The following is a 23251-nucleotide window of genomic DNA, read 5'->3' as shown; positions in this document are numbered from 1 at the left end:
CATGAGACATTGCCTCAAAGCATTCCTTACGAGTCACTTCAAGCTCCTTTGTTTTCTTCTTTCTCTGTCTTTGCTTGGGAGGCGGTGCTCGTGACTTCTTTAGTGGTGGTGCAGGTTCCTTCAAGGGAGCCGCTCTTGGTGCCGGCGACGGTGATCGGGGAGGGGTGTTGTTATTGTCGTCGTCGCTCCCAGCACTAGGATGTGGTGGAGATGGAGACCTTGATATAGATGGAAGGGACGGTCCTGGAGCAGGAGATGACGGTCTCGAGGTATGAGGAGAAGGTCGCTGCTGGGGATCTACGGGGAGCGGTCTTGAGGTCTGAGGAGATGGCTCCGTGCCGGGAATAATGATGTAGCGTTTCTTCCATAGAATGATCCCATGAAGCGCATCTGTCAATGTCTTTTCCCCGTCGCCTCCCGGGAAGTCGAGCTCTAGACCTTCATACTGGGGATCAACTATTTGCTCTACGCAGACGCTGGCATAGCCTGTTGGAATTTCCATGCCATGACTGCTCTGCCCCGCCAGGGTTGCTAACGCACTCCCGTACGCTACCTGTACATATAGCAGAAGTAAACAAGTTGAACTCCGATCTCGAGGCCTGGATCAATTGACAAGATTGCATAAATATTATGTATAAGTATACCTTAATAGTGAGGTTGCCGACCGGTGCATGCAGCTCACATGAGGTTCGTTGTGTGATGGCATCCACGGGGAACCGTTGCTCCTCCACGGGTAACCTGGGCGTCTGCACATCGGGGACCCCTGTAGAAGCACAACTGCTCAAGAGGCGTTGAGAAGGGCTGGTGGTGTTAGGAATCGGCAATGCTCCAGATTGGGCCAACTCCGCAACTGCGTGGGCCACCCGCCGATTGATTTCATCCATCATTCTTTGTTCTAGCATCTGCCGCCAGCTCTCCTCGATCTGTTCCTTTCTTCGCTTCCGGCTTCTGTACGAGGCATTGTCGCCTCGGAAAGCAAACTTCCACGGAACCACCCCGAACCCTCGGCAACGTCCTGGGTGCTCTGGATTACCGAGGGCCAATGTGAGCTCATCATTTTCTCGGTCCACCTTCAACCTCCCAGCCTTAGAATCTTCAATGTTCTTCATGAGATGTTCGGCCTTCTCACGTATTGTGTCATTAAAAATCAACATCCCATCCTCTTGGCTTAGGGAGCCTCCATGAGCATAGTAATTTTTTGATCGTTCGGGCCATTCAATAGTTGCAGGTACGATTCCCCGTTTGATCAGATCTTGTTCCATCTTCCTCCACTTGGGAATTGCTGAGCCATACCCACCTCGCCCCAAATGATGGTGGTAGCCCTTCTGACTAGCATTTGCTGTGTTGGTCATGATCTTTTTCACACTTTCTTCACTCCTCTTATATTCAACAAATGCATCCCAGTGGTCCCTCAACTTTGGCCACGCGTTGAAGTCTGGAGTTCGGCCCTTCTTGATGTAGTTGGTATCCAGCATCTTCTTGAATGTCTGGAATTGAGTAGCCATCTTCTTAAGCGTCCACGCTTTGACATCCTTCTCACTATATCCTTCGGGGAATGTGAAATGTCTCTTCACGTCTTCCCACAGCATATTCTTTTCTGTCTCCGGAAGGGCGTACGGATTAGTGCTTCTGCCCTTCCATTCTCTGATGCTGATAGGCACGTTGTCCCGGACGATTGCCCCGATCTGACTCACGTACTTCTTTGCTACTTTCTCGGGAGCAACCGGCCTGCCCTCTTCTGTCACTTCCGTGATGACAAGCCTCCCTTCCATCACCTTTGTACGACCTCGGGTCTTCTGCCCTTGTGTCGATCCGGAGGGCTAACAGTTCAAGATTCGTTAATTAGTATGTAGTAGTAACGGTGGCGTGAAACAATACAAGAATGGTTATATATACCTCGCCGGAACCTTCCGCCACGGCAAGTTGTTGCTGCGGCTGTTGCTCTTCATTCCCATCGGCGGACATGTTGAGGAAAATGTCCGCCTGGGTGCCCTCTTCATCCGTGTATGATAGTGGAACGTTGTGGCCACTACCATCACCAACGATTATCTGCTCCATGATATACCTTGCGATCTCATCGTCTGCCATTTCAACTATTGCTGCGGCGGGACGGCGGCGGCCGGTGCGGCGAGGATGACGGCGTAGGCAGGACGGCGACGAGGGGCGACGAGGATGGAGCCGGTGGCCGGAGGCGACGAGGTGGGGGCCGGGCGCGTCGACGGACGAGGAGGATCGAGGCGGGCCGGCCGGGGGGATGAAGGACGATGATGTCTGGGATCGGTCGGCGGCGGGACGACGACAGCCGGCGCAATGGGGGACGACGACGGCGGCGGCCGGCGAGGGAGGCGGACGGGCGGCGACGGCGGAGCAGAACGTGCGGGACTTGGGCAAAAATTTGGCTAAGTGTAACTGGCGTGGGGGTAGAAGGGAGTACAAGTGCCTTTTAACCCCCCCCCCCCCTTTTATCCCGGTTCGTAATGGCACCCGGGACTAAAGGGACTTTTGTCCCGGGTCCCGTCACCAACCGGGATAAAAGGGTACTTTTCATCTCCCGCCCTTTTATCCCGGTTGCCGTTTGCAACCGGGATAAAAGGGGGGCCTTTTGTCCCGGTTGCTGTTAGCCTTTTATCCCGGGTGGCACCACCAACCGGGATAAAAGGGGGGGCCTTTTATCCCGGTTGCAGTTGGCAACCGGGATAAAAGGGTACTTTTCATCTCCCGCCCTTTTATCCCGGTTGCCGTTTGCAACCGGGATAAAAGGGGGGCCTTTTGTCCCGGTTGCTGTTAGCACCCGAGACAAAAGGTCTTTTTCCCTAGTTTTCTTCTCCCGCCTGTTTTTTGGAAATGGATTTTATTTTATCTTTTCACTGCATTTCAGGATGAAAAACAAAACCTTCACAGATTTTGTACATGCAAAAATATATTTAATTAACGAATAAATTGACAATAAGTATGAATTAATCATTAATTCTATACCAGTTCATTTAGCCTCTAAAATATTTATTTTACTGCATTGCTGTGATCAAGAAATTATTCAATTAAATAATTTCAATGCGCAGAAAAATCCATGTTTGTTTGTGGTTAACATTGTTCATGTTTATCTATAAAATCTTCACCTAACAAATTTAAGAACACATGAAATCATACATAGGGTAAATTACAAATTGTATCAATTAATACACAAAGGTCATGTACATTTAACGCATTACAATACAACGTTGTAAAATTTCTTCTTCACGAAAGTTCCTTGATCATGATCGCGACGTAAGTACGGAGCCTCTTCTTTGGATAGCAGGATGCTTGGATCAACTTCAACGGCGAATGGAGGCATGCCATCAAACTGATCATAATCATCTGATTGGTCTGTTTTATCCTCGACTCCCACGATTTTTCTTTTACCTGGAAGAACTATGTGGCACTTTGGCTCCCATGTCTCTTCTGGATTTCTCTTGGGTTTGCTACACATGTCCTTCACATAGAACACCTGATGCACATCATTGGCAAGTACGAATGGGTCATCACTGTATCCAGTCTTGCTCAGATCTACTATTGTCATTTCGTACTGATCTTTGGTGACGGCAGTTAGCTTCACCCAATTGCAAAGAAATAGAGGGATGTACAGCGGTCCGTATTCGAGTTCCCATATCTCCTGTATGAAACCATAATACGACTCCTTGCTATTATTTCTGTCCATGGCATCTATGCGGACACCACTATTCTGGTTCGTGCTTTTCTGATCCTGGGCTCTCGTGTAAAATGTGTAACCATTTATCTCATAGCCTTGGTATTTGACGATTGTGCTAGCAGGTCCCCTGGCTAACCAGGCAAGCTGTGGGTGAATCTCAGAGTTACCCAAAGTTGTTGGCGCAACCAGGAGGGAAAAGTTTCCATGTAATGACGGGTAAGCCAAGCATCGGATTTGGTCGGGTTTTTGGAAGCTATCATCTGCCTGTGCTGCTCGATATACGGAGACACAAAGGATGACTGTTGTAGAACAGTGTAGTGTGCCTTGTCGAACAAATCAGTATCATTGCTCAAACTTGATTTCCTTCCAAGGGTGCCCATTCCTCGGAGCCTCCCCTCGTGGCGTGAAGTTGGAACCCCAATCGAGTCAATTGAATCAATAAAATCAACACAAAACTCGATCACCTCCTCTGTTCCATATCCCTTGGCGATGCTTCCTTCTGGACGGGCACGATTAAGAACATAGTTTTTTAGGACTACCATGAACCTCTCGAAAGGCCACATATTGTGCAGGTATACAGGTCCGAGAATACCAATCTCTTTTACTAGGTGAACCAGTAAGTGCGTCATAATATTAAAGAAGGATGGTGGAAATAACAACTCAAAACTGACAAGACATTGCGCCACATCGTTTTGTAGCTTTGATAGCTTGGATGAATCGATTGCCTTCTGCGAAATCGCATTGAGAAACGCGCATAGCTTTACGAGCGGCAACCGGACATTTTCTGGTAGAACACCCCTCAGTGCAACCGGAAGCAACTGGGTCATCAACATGTGGCAGTCATGAGCCTTGAGATTTGTAAACTTCTTTTGTTTCATATTTATTATTCCCTTTATATTCGAGGAGTACCCAGACGAGACCTTCATACTATTCAAACATTCAAACATGCTATCCTTCTCTTCCTTGCTGAGAGTGTAACTGGCAGGACGTAAGTAGTGCTGTCCATTATCTCTCTTTTCCAGATGTAGGTCATCTCGTTGCCCCATGGCTTTCAGGTCCTGTCGTGCTTCCAATGTATCTTTTGAGGTTCCATAAACACCCATGAAGCCTAGCACGTTCATGCAAAGATTCTTCATTAGGTGCATCACGTCTATTGCGTTGCGAACCTCTAGGAATTCCCAATAAGGTAGCTCCCAAAATATTGACTTTTTCTTCCACATGGGTGCATGTCCGTTATCGTCGTTCGGAACAGGTTGGCTACCAAGTCCCTTTCCAAAGACTACATTTACATCCTTCATCATCTCGAACACACGCTTTCCATTACGGTGTGCAGGTTTTTTACGATGGTCTGGCGCCCCTTTGAAATGCATCCCGCTCTTTCTCAGCTGGTGGTGAGCAGGGAGAAATCAACGATGACCCATATAGACGACCTTCTTACAGTGCTTCAAGTACATGCTGTCTGTGTCGTCTAAATAGTGGGTGCATGCCCGATATCCCTTATTTGTCTGTCCTGAAAGGTTACTCAATGCAGGCCAATCATTGATGGTTACGAACAACAGTGCTCGTAGATTAAAGATCTCTTGTCTATCCTCATCCCACACACGTATACCTTCTTCCTTCCAGAGCTGTAAAAGGTCATCAACCAACGGCCTTAGGTACACGTCAATGTCGTTGCCGGGTTGTTTTGGGCCTTGGATAAGCGCCGGCATCATAATGAACTTCCACTTCATGCATAGCCAAGGAGGAAGGTTGAACATACAAAGGGTCACAGGCCAAGTACTATGGCCACTACTCAACTCACCGAATGGATTGAATCCATCAGTACTTAAACCAAATCTTATGTTCCTTGCTTCACTTTCAAAGTCTGGGAATGTTCTATCAATTGATCTCCACTGTGCCCCATCTGCGGGGTGCCTCAGCATCTCATCTTCCTTACGGTCTTCTTTGTGCCATCGCATCAACTTAGCATTCGCCTTGTTCCTGAACAAGCGCTTCAAGCGTGATATTATAGGGAAATACCACATCACCTTCGCGGGAACTCTCTTCTTGGGAGACTGCCCCTCGACATCACCAGGATCATCTCGCCTGATCTTATACCGCACGGCTTCGCAGACGGGACAAGCATCCAATTTCTCGTATTCATCACCACGATAGAGGATACAGTCATTAGGGCATGCGTGTATCTTCTGAACATCCAATCCGAGAGGGCAAATAATCTGTTTAGCTTCATATGTTGTGGACGGTAATTCATTATTCTCGGGGAGAATCTTCTTGACAATGTTCAACATCCCCTGAAATGTCTTATCGGACACATCATTTTTTGCCTTCCATTGCACAAATTCTAGTGTCGTACCTAGTTTTTTATGACCCTGTTGGCAACCTGGGTACAACAATTTTTGGTGATCATCTATCATGCGCTGCAACTTTGCTGCTTCCTTCTCAGTTTCGCAATCTCTGTATGCATCTCGTATCACCTGACCAAGGTCATCAGTAGGGCCATTTTCTGCAAACTCATCTTCATCAGCCTCGCCCATTGTAGTACCTGCAAAAGCTTGGCCTGCAACCCAGTCCGGAATGGTGTCATCTTCCTCCTCCTCGCCATCTTCCATTACAACCCCTAGTTCACCGTGCTTGGTCCAAACCAAATAGTTAGGCATGAAACCGTATTTAAACAAGTGGCTGTGAATAGTCCCCTAGGAATCCTTTGAATACTCCTTCCTGTTATTGCATTGGAAGCATGGACAACATACGAACCCATTCTCTGGCTTGTTCGCTTTTGCCACTTCGAGAAAATAATGCAAGCCATCAATAAACGCCTTGCTCCGCCTGTCTGCATTATACATCCATTGCCGGTCCATCTGCATCGTATTACGCATGAAAATGGATTACACTTGACAATGGATTACGCGTGAAAATCGATTAAAGATCCAAACAACATGGTACAATACAACAACATGAAGATCCAAATACACATATTTAAATTAAAGTCCCAAACAACATGATACAATACAACAAGCCATCCACTGGTTATTATCAAGGAGGACTTTAAGCATCCTTGGACGGTGAAGACGAAGGTTCCGCTGACCCAACCTCATCCTTAGGTTTATTTGTGCCGCCTGAAACGGTAGTACTAAGTGGACATGAAACACCCGGGACTGAGGGTGGAGCATAACGACCACCAAAAGGAGGTTCCTGACCCGCGGCAACAGCTTCTTCATGACGTTGCTGCAAATAATGAAGCATTGCTTTTTCCAGCACGCTCTTTTTCTTCGGCTTATGCTGAGGGCCAACTATGATTGGAACTTTGCCATAATAGGAACCACGATCGCCCCCACCATCGTCACTTCCTCCAGTAGCAGAAGCCATCTATGTACAAAAATTATTATCTTAACACTGCATAAGTTGTTGAACTTGAAGACCATGATCATCTCGCGAGGATGTCCTCAACTGGGCGGCACCGCACTTCGTCATGAAAGAGGTTAGATGCTACGGAAAAGGGGACACGGTCACGATGTCCGTATCCACTCTTTCTCGTAGAATCGAACCTCCTTCTTGACATACGTTGCTGCTCGGCGGAGAACATCATCGGAGAGATGAACACGGTATGCAAGTTCAACAAGTATGGATTTAAAAAACCATATTGAATTTGATAAGATAAACCGTCTAGACAAGGTAGCATCATTTTTAAACCACTGCAATAATGCATACTATATATGACACATCAATCTCCCTCACATTCTAGCTCAAAATACCTCTACATTTTTCTACTTCATCATCACATTCTAGCAAATAATCTTTCCATCTCCAAAGCATAAATCAAAGCATAACACGAGAATGAAGTAGCAAACCTTCGCAACACTTGTGTTGGCCAAGTGAAATTCCCACGAAAATGAGGGAAAAAACTTCGGGCAGCACCTCCCTTGTTTGCTTCGGCACCACCGGAGAGTAGGTGAAGCTCAGCTTTCTCTGTCAATGTGCTGGACTGGCTCGGGCTGGAGGAGGAAGAAAGTCCTCTGTCTTGGCCGTATATAATGGGGATGAGTTTTTATCCCGGTTAAAAACTCCAACCGAGACAAAAAGGAACACCTTTTGTCCCGGTTGAATAGTTAGTCCCGGTTTTTATCCCGGTTGGAGGCACCAACCGCGACTAAACTTTTTATCCCGGTTGGTGCCTCCAACCGGGATAAAAACCGGGACTAACTATTCAACCGGGACAAAAGGTGTTCCTTTTTGTCTCGGTTGGAGTTTTTAACCGGGATAAAAACTCATCCCCATTATATACGGCCAAGACAGAGGACTTTCTTCCTCATCGAGCCCGAGCCAGTCTAGCACATTGACAGAGAAAGCTGAGCTTCACCTACTCTCCGGTGGTGCCGAAGCAAACAGGGGAGGTGCTGCCCGAAGTTTTTTCCCTCATTTTCGTGGGAACCTTAGTGCTAGGTCTGGACCGCTGCTTCAGCCCGTGAGCCGGCACGGTTACTGTTCGTGCTTCACCGTGCCAGACCTAAATGTGCCGGGTGCCGGGTCAAATGGTGCTCGGGTCAGGCTAGGTCGGCTGCCCATTTGGCCAACTACATCTTCTTTCTGAAATTAATGTTAGCCCTTTTTGCATTTTAGTCGACTTTGTTTACTTGTCTACCTCCCATTTTCTCGCACCACCTTTCTATTTAAACTGCGTGCTGCTTCAACTAAAACTCTATTTAAAATGTAAGAAGCCTGCAAGTTTGGGTTTCCATCGGTTGACGTAAGGAGATACCCAATCCAATACAAGTCGAGCGTTTGACCCTGCTTCATTAGCGACGGAAGCATGAATAACGTCAGGCTTACCTTAACGAGCATCACAACCACAAGGCATCTGAATTTAATTAACTGACAGTAACATGTGTACATACGTCATTTCCACAAGCAAAGAATGGAACAACTACAACTAACCAGAGAGTAAGAGCACGGGGCAATCTTCATGTGAAAGAAAGATGAAAATATTCACAAATGTTAAATCATCAATCACAGGCCAGCAACTTATGTATGGATGAAACTGGCAATGAGACCTGACTGTTATATTTACATGATGACTACTGACACAAGTTTTCTAAAGCGAACCAATCTTATGAACAGGTTGTTTCCTTGCTGGTAACTACTTTCACAATGATCAGAGGAGCTGCAGCGGAGACTGCATGCACATATGCAGGGCACAAACTAAGCAGAACCGAGAGATTAGACCACGAAGGTTAGACGAGCACATTTGCAGCGAAGAGAGTGATTGTAGTTGGAGCTAATTGAGGTCGACTTCAACCCGCTCTGGGTTCCCCCTCTCACTTTGCTGTGCAACAAGTTCGGTACCTAGCTGCCCTTTGTCCCCTGCGCCAAAGGCGTAGAGTTTCCCTGAATCTGTCAGTGCAAATGTATGTGCATTCCAGTATATGGAGTTTGTAAGGCTGATCTGAACCATCCTTTCGTTAACTCCTTTCAAAGAAGTCACCAACTCAGGGCTAAGTACGTTAGTATGCCTGTTGTTACCCTGGAAATAACATTACATTCAGAATAAAAAGCAGAAATGGTATGAAAATGATGAATGCTATCTAAATGGCAGCGAAGGGAACTAAGAAGTTACAAGGTATGAGAATATGAGTTTAGACATAAGTGGGTATCTAGTGAGAACTATCATTCTTCTCTACAAAACTGTTTTCTATTTAAACACGAAAAAATATTAAAAATTCCAAAAATAGGAAATGTTCTATGGGGAATTGCATCGCCTTTATTAATTCAAGGCTAAAGCACAGAAAGATTCAAGTGAAATTTCCAGTCAGTGATAACTTTCCAATGTTCCCATTTGTTTGCTTAATTTAGATTAAAGGTATGCGAATTTCAGTTGTTTATTTATCTCTAGACAATAAGAACATGAACTTGAAATCTTTTCTCGGGAGGTTCCATGTCTATTTTGTTCTTACAAATGGTTTTCATATTCCCACTTTAAAATGAGTTCTCAATATGTAAACAGCCTGATGAAATCGCACAAACAATTATTTGTAGCAGCTGGTTATCAAAACATATTTACTTCCATTGCACGAAAGAAAGAAATGGCACAGGTTTTCCTGAACCCAGATGGAAATAACAAAAAAATTTGTCCAGGAATATAGATTATAATGCATCCAAATAAAGAATTTGTTATCGACAATCTTTGGCAACAAAAACTCACTAATATTTAATAGCTTGAAGAATGGTGAATATTTGTGTATTCACTGATCTTGCGTGGCAGATATATGCAATTAAAAATGATCATACATGGCATTGATACGCTATTTCTAATATACAGCAAATAGGAAATCAGGTTGCAGATATTCTTATCAAAAACATAAAAGGGCATGGATGTCTAACCTCAGTTATAGTGTTGTGACCAAGACTTGAAGATTCACCACATCCAAACGAGTAAACATCACCTTTATCTGAAACTACAAATGTTGTGTAATCCCCAGTTGCTACATGGACAGCCTTCACACCGCTCAAAGCCTCAACTACCTTGGGAACAGATTCACATTCCTCATTACCATGACCCAAGCAACCATAACGCCCCCATCCCCAGGTGCAAACACGTCCATCCTTGCCTACAACAGCAGCATGCCATGCTCCGGCAGCAACTACCACTGGCTGTATGTTTAAACTTCGGAATTGCTCTATTAACCTAGGATATTTCTCGTCAGTTCGTGAACCATGGCCAAGCTTCCCTCCTAAGCCACAACCAACAGAATAAACTGACCTGCAAAATTATTGAGATTCCATCATTAGGACATTCTATTGTTGGTTCATAACTATGAAACACTGACTAAGAGAAGTATAAATTTGTGTTAAAGTATTGTCATATCGATAAAGTTCATGAGAGGAGATCTATCATCCCACTTATTGTATCGAATCAAATTTAAACAAGAACTCACTGAAGTTTCCAAGATAAAAAAGTAATAGTTGCGTTAGGATAACAGAGAAATAAGTTAATTGACTAACTTAGCAGACCATTCCAGAAGTTTATTCATAAAGGATTATAGCCTTATAGGTACTATTTAAATGGTATTATATAAACATAGTGGATCAAGATTTCCTATATACAACTCATAAATCATGCTGCTTGTAGACAGACCATTGCATTTGTATCTTTTTCATGCTAAGGTTTGCTTTGACATAGGAATGCAGTTTGATAACTTTGATTCACTTATTAGTTTGATAACTGTAAACTAATCAGGTTGTGAGGTAACGCAGACTGATTTTTCCCTTAATAAAAAAGTGACAGTAGAAGTTACACATCAAGAGTTGACCACATTTTGCATGATTGGAAGAATCTTACATGCCAGTAGGTTGGCATGCCAGAGCAAGGAGATAGCAATAGCCTGCAGCAATCTGCACCACTGGAATGTTCTCAAGAGCCCCTGTGAGAAGATGTGGCTGCACATCATTTGGCTCTGTCTGATGGCCAAGTCTCGTGTCATTACCCCATGAAAATGTATATACACGTCCCTCCCGAGACAATACTGCAGTAAAGAAGTTCCCAATAGCTGCCTGGACAATGTATGTGTCTTTCAGTGATTCAACCATCTGTGGCGTAGTGACAACCCTGGAGCCTTGACCGCCATATTCAACTTCTCCAAAGGAGTCCTTCCCGAATGCATACACCCTACCAGCATCACTGACGAGCATGGTCCGTCCTGCTCCAGCTGCTGCTTGAATAATTCTGATCCCTTGTAATGATCTACAGGAGTAGAAACAGATATGGAACACTCTGTTCAGTGGCATTTGCATCAAGATTAAAGTTAAACAACTGTAAATTCTGGAAGTACCTGATAACACGAGGTCTCCACTCCTCTTCTAAATTGCCATGGCCAAGCTGACCAGAGTTGTTGGACCCAAAAGTATACACAGCACCGCTTGCTGTCACAGCAATGCTGTGACCAGGTCCGGCAATTGCCTGGGACTTTTCTCTACGGCAACATGCTTCACCTGCCATTATAAACCTAAGAACTAGCTTCCAACTCCCACCACAGCGTTGTTTAAAAAGTTCTCTTTCATGTGCAGTCATAGGCTTAAATATAGCCCTTTTCTGACACATATCCAATGCTGCGAGCTCTGACATTGACAGATCGAAATCAGGAGGGAAATTGGCAGGTTTCCTGAAGAATGTGCATGTTGCCTATTGCAAGCAGAAGGTCCATCAGTGGCAATATCAATTCTACAATGGATAAAAGATACAAAACATTACTTGCCTCCAGGTGGGCGAGGTCCTCAGGGTCCAGATTGCACGATGTGAGGACATGGAGGACAATTGACGGGTTTGCGGCCAATGGGAACTCCCCAGGAGCAGAATCACCAAAGCAGAGGCGCTGCGACCGCTGAAATGATTGCTGCAATGGAGACACAAGAGCAAGCGTGTCATCCACGATGAGGTGGAGGGGGAGAGATGAGGAAGCTCCGCGGCTGGTTGTGGCATCCATCAGCCACTGCTGGAACTTGCACTGCCCAATGCTTTCAACTCAAACTTGTGGTGATCTTGGCTTCGGGCCTCTACACCATGGCGGAATGAGACACTGAACCATCCTGCAATGTGAAACGCATTAACAGCATGACATGCATCCACAATCAATAATTGAGGGTTACTTTCGCAGCAAGCTAATCAACAACCCTCGTCTGGCACAATTAAAAAAGAGATTATTATATTATTCAGCCAAACCAGATGAGTGGATGAGAAAGAATCCATCCAACCAATCCACACAACTATTAAGAATCATAACAAAACAGAGCATATCCGATCCCCCAAATAAACTCACAGACAGATAAGATTCTTTGGCAAACAAAGATGCACCAAACAAGATACCAATCAACACTGGAGATCAAGGAGAAGAAGGATGAACTCAACTAGAAACCCAAACAGCACCTAGACTGAACTAAGAACTCTGCACTTATAGAGGCAAAGATTGCAGGAGAGAGGGGAAGATTTGATCCTGATGAGGAAGATGGTGCCACTGGAAACTTTCAGAAAGAGAAAGCATATTCCCCCCACTCTACCCCCAAAAGTCACCTTTCTTATACTACCCAACAATTATCAAACAATATCCTCAGTTCACCAGCTCTGCACACAAGTGAGATTCCCATCGCATCATCGGCGGCAAAATATCAGTACCACTGACTGTCCAGCAGCAAAGGAAAGGTTTCGATTAGACGGATGAACAGGATCTACGAAATTTGGTTCGATTCACGATTCAGGAGAACCGAAATCGGGACGGGAAAACTCATCTTTGAGCGCAATTCACCAATCCAATCCACGAAAATAGCCAGGATCATCGTTGAGGCAATCAGCCCCGATCATCGGACCAAAGGCCCAAGAACCGACACAGATAATATCGCAGCACACAAGAAAGCATCCAGGAAATCCTTACCCCCAATTCCTCCTGTCAATCAGCCTGCGCAGGAGAGTCAGGGCAAGAATCGAGCTTTCGCCGGGAGCGGCACGATCGGCCGTCAGGTCAATCAACGAACCGAATCGGGAATTCCGGGCGCCAGCGCCAGAGACGGGCGAATCTGGCCAAGAAACAGGGAGAGAGAGGGAGGGAGGGAGGCGGCAGCGACTGGCACGGCACGACTTCTCCCAATAATGATGTGGGGAGGAAGAGAGGAGGGAGAGGTTGCTGCTTGGACGGGCAACTGCGGGCGCTGCGCGTGTATTGTTTTGCGTACGTGCCTTTCGTCGTTGCTGGGATGAGGTGTCGGAGGGAGGCAGCGTGGGGGCAAAGGCGACGGGGCGACGTCGTGGGGCGCAAATTGCCGCGGCCACCCCCACCGTGCCCCTGCCCCGCGCCGATGAACCTGTAGGTGTCGACATGGTGTCGCTGCCCCGTCGCAACTCGCAAGGATGTTCCTCGCGAAATCTCGTGCGCTGCAGTTGCTGAGGTCAATTGGTCGTTGCCGGCGGACATTGTTACTGTATATACGTGCAATACTCTGCCAGTGGACATTGTCAGTGTCGGTTACTGTGTACACGTGCAATACACGATTGTGTAATTACTAGTAACTGCCCGTGCGTTGGTACGGCTTCGATACACGTAGCACAATAACTAGAGCACACTCCTGCAAAATTTTTATAGTGCAAAACACAATATGAATAGGCAATAGTAGTGTGAAATCAACCAGAAACATATTGCACATAATAAATAGTTAATTCAAATGAGAAAATAGTTTTTCCAGACAAATGATATGTAAATAGTGTGACATCAACATAAATGATACACGGAGCACGATAAACAATATCTTTACACATATAGGCGGAAATCAAAGCGTGTAGGTTTGAAAAAAAAAACACGCAGGAGGCTCTTGATGAGGATAAATAGTGTAATGCTCAACCAGTTGCCAACATAAATAGTACCCCACGTCTTAAGGGCTACGAAGGACAACAAATACAAAATGATAAGTATATATAAACAGTTTGATAAGTTTGTCGGTGTTTAAGAACCGCTATGTCTAAGTCATTCCACAAATAAATGAAAAATGTGTACATGTTAGGACCTTCTTATATACAATATTTTTCGTGAATGTGCCAATGTATGCTACGGCATTTTTCTTCTTATCAGTCTTCGCCCTTTTCTTCTCATTCTTATTAACATTGTTCTTTGTATTCTTGTCGGCTCTTTTCTTCTCCTTTTCATCATTTTCCTCATCCTCCTCCCTATTAGAAGGGAGGGCCAGAACCTTGATGTTCAATCTAGTGGTGGCTCTAGATAGAGCAACATAAAGTTGACCATGTGAGAAGACCGGTTCGCGCAAATACATGCTGATGTTGGGGATAGTTTGCCCTTGTGCTTTGTTTACAGTCATGGCAAAGCTTAGCCTAATGGGGAATTGCTTCCGCTTAAACTGAAATGGGAACATCTCATCATCGGAAGGGCATAAGGGTATACGAGGCAAGAAAATCCTCTTTCCAGCATGCTGCCCCAATACAATTACTGCATCGATGGTATTTCTTTGGAAACCCCGAACCACCAACCTTGTACCGTTGCAAAGTCCATTCGCAGGGTCGATTTTACAAAGAATTATGACTGGGCATCCAATCTTGAGATTTAAAACATGTGGAGGTAGCCTATTGGGGGTCAAAGTGTTAAGAAACTCTGATGGGTGGTAGTTACGCGGATCATCTATTGCGGTGTTAAAACTGTGATATACCACCTCTCCAACTTGGAACCTACCTATCATCTTCATATTGATCTCATCCACCCAATCGTTGCGTGTAGACAATATCACTCTTGAGGTGATGTAGTTTGTGTTTACAAGTTTTCATTGAGATTGGGGAAAATACGTTCAATCAATCTATCAAGGTTGCTACTAGCGTCACCAGTATATGGGACACAGATATCATTTGGAAGACGTACATCACCATCAGCCTTAACCTCCTCTTATTTTTATGCTTTAGATTTGCACCTCCAACTCAGTTTATAGGCCTTAATTCATGCAAAGAAAAGCAACAAATAGCTGGTTATTCAGAACACTTTTCCAGCAATAAGTGGGTAATATAATTTCAGCCATGGGTCGACTGCTAGCGGACCAACTCCCTACGATGATCGCGGCGGACAGGTAAGAAAATGGGATAGGAATGACTATCTCATCACTGCACCTTGAATCTTTGCTAGATGACCAAACTCCTGCATGCCTCTCTTTTAGTCAGATTAACTACCATTAATTTAATGATGAATTTAATCAAACACGTACGTGCACGTTATTTCAGATCATCTACTGCAATCGATTGTTCAGAGCTTAACTGAGAAAAGAATGATGACTTGAACGAAGCTTGAGAGTTTTTCTTGCACATTTAGTCTTAAGTGAGAGTTTTTCTTGCACATTTAGTCTTAAGTATTTATCTAGATGTTGTGGGATTCTGATTATTTTAATGTCTTATATTTCCCCACGATACCTACACATGATGGCATGATGGTCGACTTGCTATCAATTTCAAAGCATTTTGAACAACAATTCAGCAGGCAGTAGAATTTCGAGGTGCTGAGGTAGATTTTCCTCATCGTGCCATAAATGCTGGCATCATCAGACTCTGCGCATGCTAATGCTAAACAGAACCCCAATCCATGAACGTAAAGCAAAAGCTAAGGATAAGTTAATCAATTACCTGAGACCTCCTTGAGCAGCTGCCGATGCGGCGCCAAGGATGAATAATCACAGAGGCAGATGTCAGCTCCTCCACCGATTTGGACAGGATTTTGTTCCAGGAAACGACGTACCTCCTGTGCTGGAGCCGGAGCCGGTTGCGACAGGGAGGTCACACCTCCTCTGTTGGAGGCGATTGCGCCAGGGGACGTCGCGGCGGCCAGGGATGTCAGGGAGGCCGCGTCGTAGAGGGCAGTTGCGAACTTGCGATGGCCAGGTTGCGGTGGCGGAACGACGGACAGGTTGCGTCGTCCAGGGAGCCGTCGTCGCCGCTGGATCGCGCACGCGAGGAGGGAAGCGGGGGCGGTATTGCGAGGACACACGATGGATAGAGTCCGTGATTTCCTCGCGACGTGATTGTGCGACCGGGCGGTTCCTCGCGACGCGATCGAGGATGGGATGATCGCGAGAAAAAGAGCGGACGGGTCGAGGGGCGGCGGTTGGTTACACGAGTAAAAATTCTCCCTTAGGGAATTATTAGCAGTAGAGAAGTGATGTGACGGTGACCATGGGTTAGCTGTGTTCTTTAAATAAATCTTTGTTAATTAAGTTGTAGTGGAAACGTGGAATGTGGTCATCCGGGTTCAAGTCTGCTAGTTTTTTTTGTTTTGACAGGCGATGTGCACAACGAGATGACTTTATCAGTCTAATAATTTTTTTAAAGACTTTTTGTAGGGTTATGGGTTTATAGATTCAAATGTGTACGCAGACTATGCTGTAAGAATCGGTGACCCAAGAAGAGGGTTGAATTGGAATTTTTCAAATTTCTACAACAATAAAAGCAAACCTTAGCATAGATTTTTAGTGTTGTCCAATTTACAAGGTTCAAACCTAGAAACTAAGCACACTAGCAAACAAGAACCTAGCAAGGAGAGCACACTAACATGATCATCATTTTCTTAGACAAGATATGAGCAAAGCAAGCACAACTTGATCAAGAGTAAAAAGACAAGTAAATTGTAGGAAGTAAATGCTCAAAAGAAGTGCTGAAATGTAAGGAGCGAGGACACGAGACAATTGGAATTTTTCCCATGGTATCGAGGAGTTGACGCTCCCCCTAATCCACGTGCACCCACTAAGGGTTTTGCTCCCCAAAGCCACAAAGACTCAAGTGCTTCACTAAGAATACTCCTTCTCCATCTCCGGAACGGCGAGCTTCAAACCGGGCACAAGATCTTCTTGAGGCTCCCACAATCTCCAAGAGCTCACCAAGAACCTCCGGGTCACCAAGATCATCTAGGTGGCGTCAACCACCAAGAGTAACAAGTTTCAATAGCTTCACTTGATCAGTACTCAGCTAGACCATGCATAAATCCACACTTGCTACCCTCCAACACTAAGAGAAGTTCTTAATCTTGAAATTTAGCAATTCACGAATCACACTTTGGCTCTAGCACACTCTCAACTGCTCATGGGCTGCTTGAAGTTTTTCAGGGTGTCAAGAGCAGCTCAAATAACCTAGGGGAGGGGTATATATAGGCTAGGAACCAAGAGCTAGTCGTTAGAAAAGTATACTCAGAAAAGTCCACCATCGTATGTTCCGATGGTCCATCTCTCCCAGGGTGTCGGAACATCCGGTCTCTCACAAGTCCAAGATATGACCGTTACAAAAGTAGTGAAAAGTTCATTTGATGCTTGCTCTGACAATCTGCTGACAGGCGTTGGATCATCCGATGTTGAAGGGCTTCTGGCCAAAACCTCTCTGGAAGTTTTCAAAGAAAATATGCTTGCTTCGACGCATGCATCCGATGGTCCCTTAGGAAGTGTCAGAACATCCGGTGCTGAAAACATTTTGGCCAAAACCTCTCTAGAAGTTTGCAAAGAAAATATACTTCTCCGATGGTCCCTCTGGCCTAGCATCGGAATATCCGATGCCTAGGAAAAAATCATCTGATGGTTAGGCATGAGAACAACTGATGCTTGACTTGAGTTTTTAGCTTGAGAAAATTGCTCCGACGCATCTAAAAACTAGGGCATCGAAACATCCGGTGGTATGTTTTTGTTCCAACTCTTCCAATGCAAACACCTTTGATTTTTTTCGTCGATTTCTTTGCTTCTTAAGTACTTCCTTGAGTTCTTTGAGCTACCAAGTGTCAGAGTATACTAAGTTTGCATCATTTTCATCGTTAGCCTTGCATGATCAAGCTACTATCATTGAGACCCCTCTTAATGGTACGGTCCAAGAGCTACAAACTAGCAAAACCTATACTACCCTAAGTTTTCTTCATATCCTCGTGACACTAAGTTAAGTTCTAGAAAGGTCCTTAGTCTTGTCGCATTAGCCCTTAGCCCGCTTGATAATTCAAATTGAGGGGTCACATTCCAATTAACTCATGACATGATAACTAATTGTGAATCACTTCAAAACACACGGGTTAGTTACAAGTAAATGGTTATCATTTATCATTGAAACACACCCTTACCAAAGGTGTGAAAGGGCCTAGATAACATCTAGGTGCTTCAATCTCCCCCTTTTTGGTGATAGATGACAACACAACAAGTAGAGATATAGAATTTGAATTTAAGGCACATCTCATAACAAGTAATGCATGAAAAGATATGGAGAAGGTAAACAAGCACACATGCATTAAGTAAAAGTAAACCACACACATGAGTAGACATGTCAACACACCATCAAGCACAAGTCCAAATAACATGTCTAAACATGAAGATCCACAAAAGAATCAACAAACTCCCCCTATCTCTACTCCCCCTATCTATCTCCCCCTTTGGCAACGAAGCACCAAAAAGGAAGTTGAGAAGCTCTAGTCCTGCTGGGGCGGAGAAGACGATGAAGAAGTCGCATGTGCTCTAGAGGGCTGCATCATGTAACCCGAGATGTTGGCGTCATCTTTGTTGGAGCCCGAGGCGGAAGCTGTAGGAGAGCCCGCGGGACGGACGGGGTCAGCTAGAGTAGAAGAAGTAGGAGCTGAAGGAGCGATAATTTTGGTGATAGGCTCAGAAGTAGTAACAACGGTCAGGTTGCCCTGATAAACTGCCACCTCAACCTCATAAGCCATCTCTATGTGAATCTGCTAAGTGATAGCGCGAAGAGTGGCGTCTGTCTCATCAAGCCTCTCGGACCGAGGTGTCAAAAAGCACGGGAGTGGAAAACTGACCCTTGGACCGGTGAGAGAGGGCTATGGTGTCTGCTCGAAAGTGAGTGGAGCTGTGGAGAATGGAGCTGGCACCTAAGTCGACAGCGGGAGTGTGGTGTGAATCTGAGAGGACTATCCCTATCGAAGCTACTCAAGGAAGGACTACTGCTGTTGATCATTTTGAGCCTCCGACTGTGGAAATGATGTCAAGACTGGGAAAGTAGCCAAGGGTGTCTGCACAAATCCGCCAATCGGTGGAGGAGGAGCCATAGGGTCGTGTTGGAGTTGCTGAGAAGTAGGAAATGGAGGTAGCTTTAGCCTGGTGTGTCGGTACAACTGTCTCAAGCAGCCGGAGAGGAAAGTGAACATCTGCAAGTTAATCATCTGCTGCTGAAGGAGTTGCTACCTTTGGGCCTCCTTGATGATGAGGACACCACGAGTACATCTACACCAGCATCACCTCAGGCGCCTCCAATTGCTCCTCCACCTCAGACGCCTACAGTTGATCATCCAGTTGGGCCAATCACTCGGGCCCGTGCGAGAGAATTAAACTTCATCATGCTGTTAAGGAACGAAGGCCCAGCGGAATAAGAAGATAGCCCAACAGGGCAGCTCAGGTGGGGCGCCTAGGGTTGGGAGCCGCGGCCCTCCCCCTGGTCGCGCGCGCCCCCTCCTGCCGTGGCGCCTCCTCCGGACTCCAGGGGCTACGCCCCCTTTATTTAGTCGGAGTCCCTTTTGTTTATGACTTGAGTTTTGTTTTACATCTAGCTTTAACTACTCTCGAACACGCGCAAATACGCGCTATCCTTGTGTGATTCAGAACTCCACCTTCGAGTGATATTTAGATTGCTCGCCTCTTTTTCTTGTTCGTTCTTCGATTGCGGACAGGAATCGATCTTCGTGATCAGGCTGATCTTGCGCTGGCAAGGTTGGTAACCACAGGAAGTTGGTTCAGCGATTGCATTGGCGCTTCGGGTTCGCTCGTCGTAGTCGGATCGTGAGGGTCTACTTCCACCAAGTCGAATTTATCTCCACTCTTCGAAAGATCGGGCACTCCGACTCTATCAAGTGGTATCAGCTTTCCAGGTTGATCGGTGAGTTTTACCAAGTGTTTTTCCCTTCCTACAGTCCACAAAAACCAAAATAAATTTTTTCAGGTTAGATCCTTGTCCCAGCAACCGTTTAGCCTCGCACATTCTTTCAATAAGTGTCTTTGTTGAATTTGTGTGCCTACTCGTTCAATTGTTGCTGGTTACTTGTGTTTAATCTCTTGTTTCTCATTTTTTTCTTCTAACCCTAGTTTTCGCCGCCGCCGTTCCGCTGCTCACCAATCCTACCACGCCGTCCCCACCGCCCCCCCCCCTCGCGACAACCGCGCCGCGCCATCCCACCCCTCCGATCGCCCCCTCCCCTGTCCAAAAGAAAAAGATAGAAAGCAATAAAAAAAAGGAAAGTGCAAAAAATAGAAAAGAAGAAAAAAAAACATCCAACAGGGAGAAGGAAGATGATCCGGTTTTATTTCGGGGGAAACTTCCCTTGCGCGCGCCATGAACCCCCTTGGGTCAGGATCCTCCGGGGCAACTCCGCACCCCCCCCCACGCATACCGCGCCCTTCCCCACGCACCCCGTGCCAGCTTTTCATATCCATATCTCTCTTTCTTGGTACTTTTTTTTCTGAGGTTCGCCTTACTCTAGAGAGAGAGAGAGAGAGATCTTTTTTTTATCGGAATACCCCTGTACTTTCAGAAAAAGTGTGTGCCGCAATTTGCTGTTTGAGATCCTCTGTGTTCATATTATCAGTTTTGGGGCACCCTGAAAAAAAAACAGAAAAACAAAAGAGGTGCGCCCTCTCGACCTTGGCCGTTTCTTTGCCTCTGTTCTTTCGGTTTCCCTTGTTACCAGCAACTCTTGTTATGTGTTTGGCACTATATTTCAACTTTGCATTATTGTTTGATTGTGCTAATCCTTCATTTGAGTGCAGCCTTCCCAAAACTCCACATAGTTCTACGACGAGCAGATTTTGTTTCTCCAGGCAATCGCTCCTCCAATCTTTCACGAGTTACACCGGTTGGTTGAAGTTCACCCCTGTGTGCGTGGTAAGAACGGATAAGAATTTGATAACAGCACTAGTGTGAGCTCCTTGTGAGCCGTTGCACCCCTATTTTGTCGTCGGTTTTGTTCTTGTCTTTGCGCTAACCATGGCAGATGATGTCGACGCGGGGGCTAACCAGCTGCAGGGCATACGGGCACAAGTTGAAGGGCTTGTCACGGACATTCAGATGATTCATGAATGGCTGGACTCGACGATCTCCTCGATGACCGAGCGGTGCGATCAGCTAGACCTTGCACAGACGGCCGCTAAGGCCACACTCGACACAGTTGTGGCACGCCTTGATGCATTGCACACAACAGTCACAGAGTTGCAGCAGGGTTATGGTGGTGACTCGGAACAGGACGATGGCGACCGCCGAGGCCGTGCCCGCCGCGTGCCACGCCGTCCCGGTAATGATTACTTTTCCAAGATTAAATTTAAAATTCTACCTTTTAATGGCAAATATGATCCTGCTGCCTATCTTGATTGGGAATTAGAAGTTGAACAGAAATTTGCATGCCATGATATTCTTGCTAATTCTCAAGTTAAAGCTGCTATTAGTGAATTTACTGATTTTGCTTTAATTTGGTGGCGTGAATATAAACACAAACATCCCAATACCATTCAAACCACTTGGGATCAATTAAAAGCTGCTATGCGCCACAGATTTGTTCCTTCTTATTATGCCCGAGATTTGCTTAATAAAATGCAACGTTTTCAGCAAGGTTCCAAATCTGTTGAGGAATATTTCCAGGAATTACAAATAGGCATGATTCGTTGTGGGTTATTGGAGGAAAACGACGCTGCTATGGCACGTTTTCGTGGTGGTTTGAACTGCAAAATTCAGGATATACTTGATTATAAGGACTACACAGATATGACAACATTATTTGAATATGCTTGCAAAGCTCAACTTGAAGTGCAGGGACGCCGCTCGAAGACATATTCTAACTCTTTTGCAGGAAGAAGCTCGACATCCAACTCCGCACCCGCTCTCCCTGCGCCACCCACGCCCTCCACTACACCGCGCGAGAGAACGACCAAACCTGCAAGCGCTGCCCCTTCCACAGGCGCCGCCCCTCCCACAGGCCGTACACGGGATATTCAGTGTCATCGTTGCAAAGGATTTGGCCACGTGTTTCGGGACTGTCCGAACAAGCGCACTTTGCTTCTTTGTGACTATGGTGAGTACTCTTCTGCTAGTGATTCTGAAGATACTCAACATGCGATGCTTGCCACTGACCATGCAGCTATGGAGGTACATGTCAACCCGGGCGACGCCGATAGGTATGAAAGTCTTGTTGTGCAGCATGTCCTTAGTACACAGGTCGCTCCATCCGAGAAGAATCAGCGACACACTCTTTTCCATACCAAGGGCGTTGTGCAGGAGCGGTCGATTCGCATCATCATCGACAGCGGTAGCTGCAACAATTTGGCGAGTACCACGCTGGTTGAAAAGTTGTCTTTACCCACTCGTAAGCATCCAAATCCATACCACATTCAATGGCTTAATGATGGTGGGAAAATTAGAATTACTCGATCAGTCCGTGTTCCTTTCTCCATGGGTGCTTATTCTGATTTTGTCGATTGTGATGTTATTCCCATGGAAGCATACTCTCTGTTACTTGGGCGACCTTGGCAATATGATACTGATAGCTTGCATCATGGTCGTTCAAATCACTATTCTTTCATGTTTAAGGGTCAGAAAATAATTATACATCCAATGACACCTGAACAAATTCTTAAAGATGATCTTGCTAGAGCTGCTAAAACTGCTAAACAACTTGACGCATCGACATCTGTTAATTCTGAAATCAAGTTGAATGCTCCTGTTTTGCTTGCTACACGTGCTGATTTTGATGAGTTACGCGATGCTCCTTTGCCATGCTATGCCCTTATATGCTCTAGTGTGCTCATTTCACTTGATGATGCACCATCTTTGGATATTCCCCCTGCGGTTGCTAACATTTTGCAGGAGTACACTGATGTCTTTCCAAAAAATTTGCCACCGGGACTCCCACCACTTCGTGGCATTGAGCACCAAATCGACCTCATTCCCGGTGCACAGCTTCCGAACCGCACACCGTACCATACAAATCCGGATGAGACGAAGGAAATCCAGCGCCAGGTACAGGCGTTGCTTGACACAGGGTTATATTCGTGAGTCTCTTAGCCCTTGCTCCGTTCCCG

The 23251-nt window shown here is 45.7% G+C and overlaps 1 protein-coding gene across 1 annotated transcript; it reads right to left on the bottom strand.

Annotated features, from left to right (window-relative positions):
• Positions 1-8613: 8613 nt before the first annotated feature.
• Positions 8614-13413, bottom strand: LOC101760112 (ultraviolet-B receptor UVR8). The gene is made up of 6 exons (XM_004962535.4): positions 13102-13413; positions 11932-12262; positions 11509-11858; positions 11019-11420; positions 10061-10439; positions 8614-9203 (listed from the first exon to the last, which is right to left on the bottom strand). Exons 2-6 carry the CDS (start codon positions 12157-12159, stop codon positions 8958-8960), a joined length of 1605 nt encoding a protein of 534 aa, XP_004962592.1. The 5' UTR covers positions 12160-12262; positions 13102-13413; the 3' UTR covers positions 8614-8957.
• Positions 13414-23251: the final 9838 nt, after the last annotated feature.

This window comes from Setaria italica, chromosome III, assembly GCF_000263155.2.
Source record: "Setaria italica strain Yugu1 chromosome III, Setaria_italica_v2.0, whole genome shotgun sequence".
NCBI classification, from domain to species: domain Eukaryota; kingdom Viridiplantae; phylum Streptophyta; class Magnoliopsida; order Poales; family Poaceae; genus Setaria; species Setaria italica.
The sequence above is the reverse complement of the archived record's forward strand: the minus strand, read 5'-3'. Positions and strand labels throughout refer to the sequence as shown.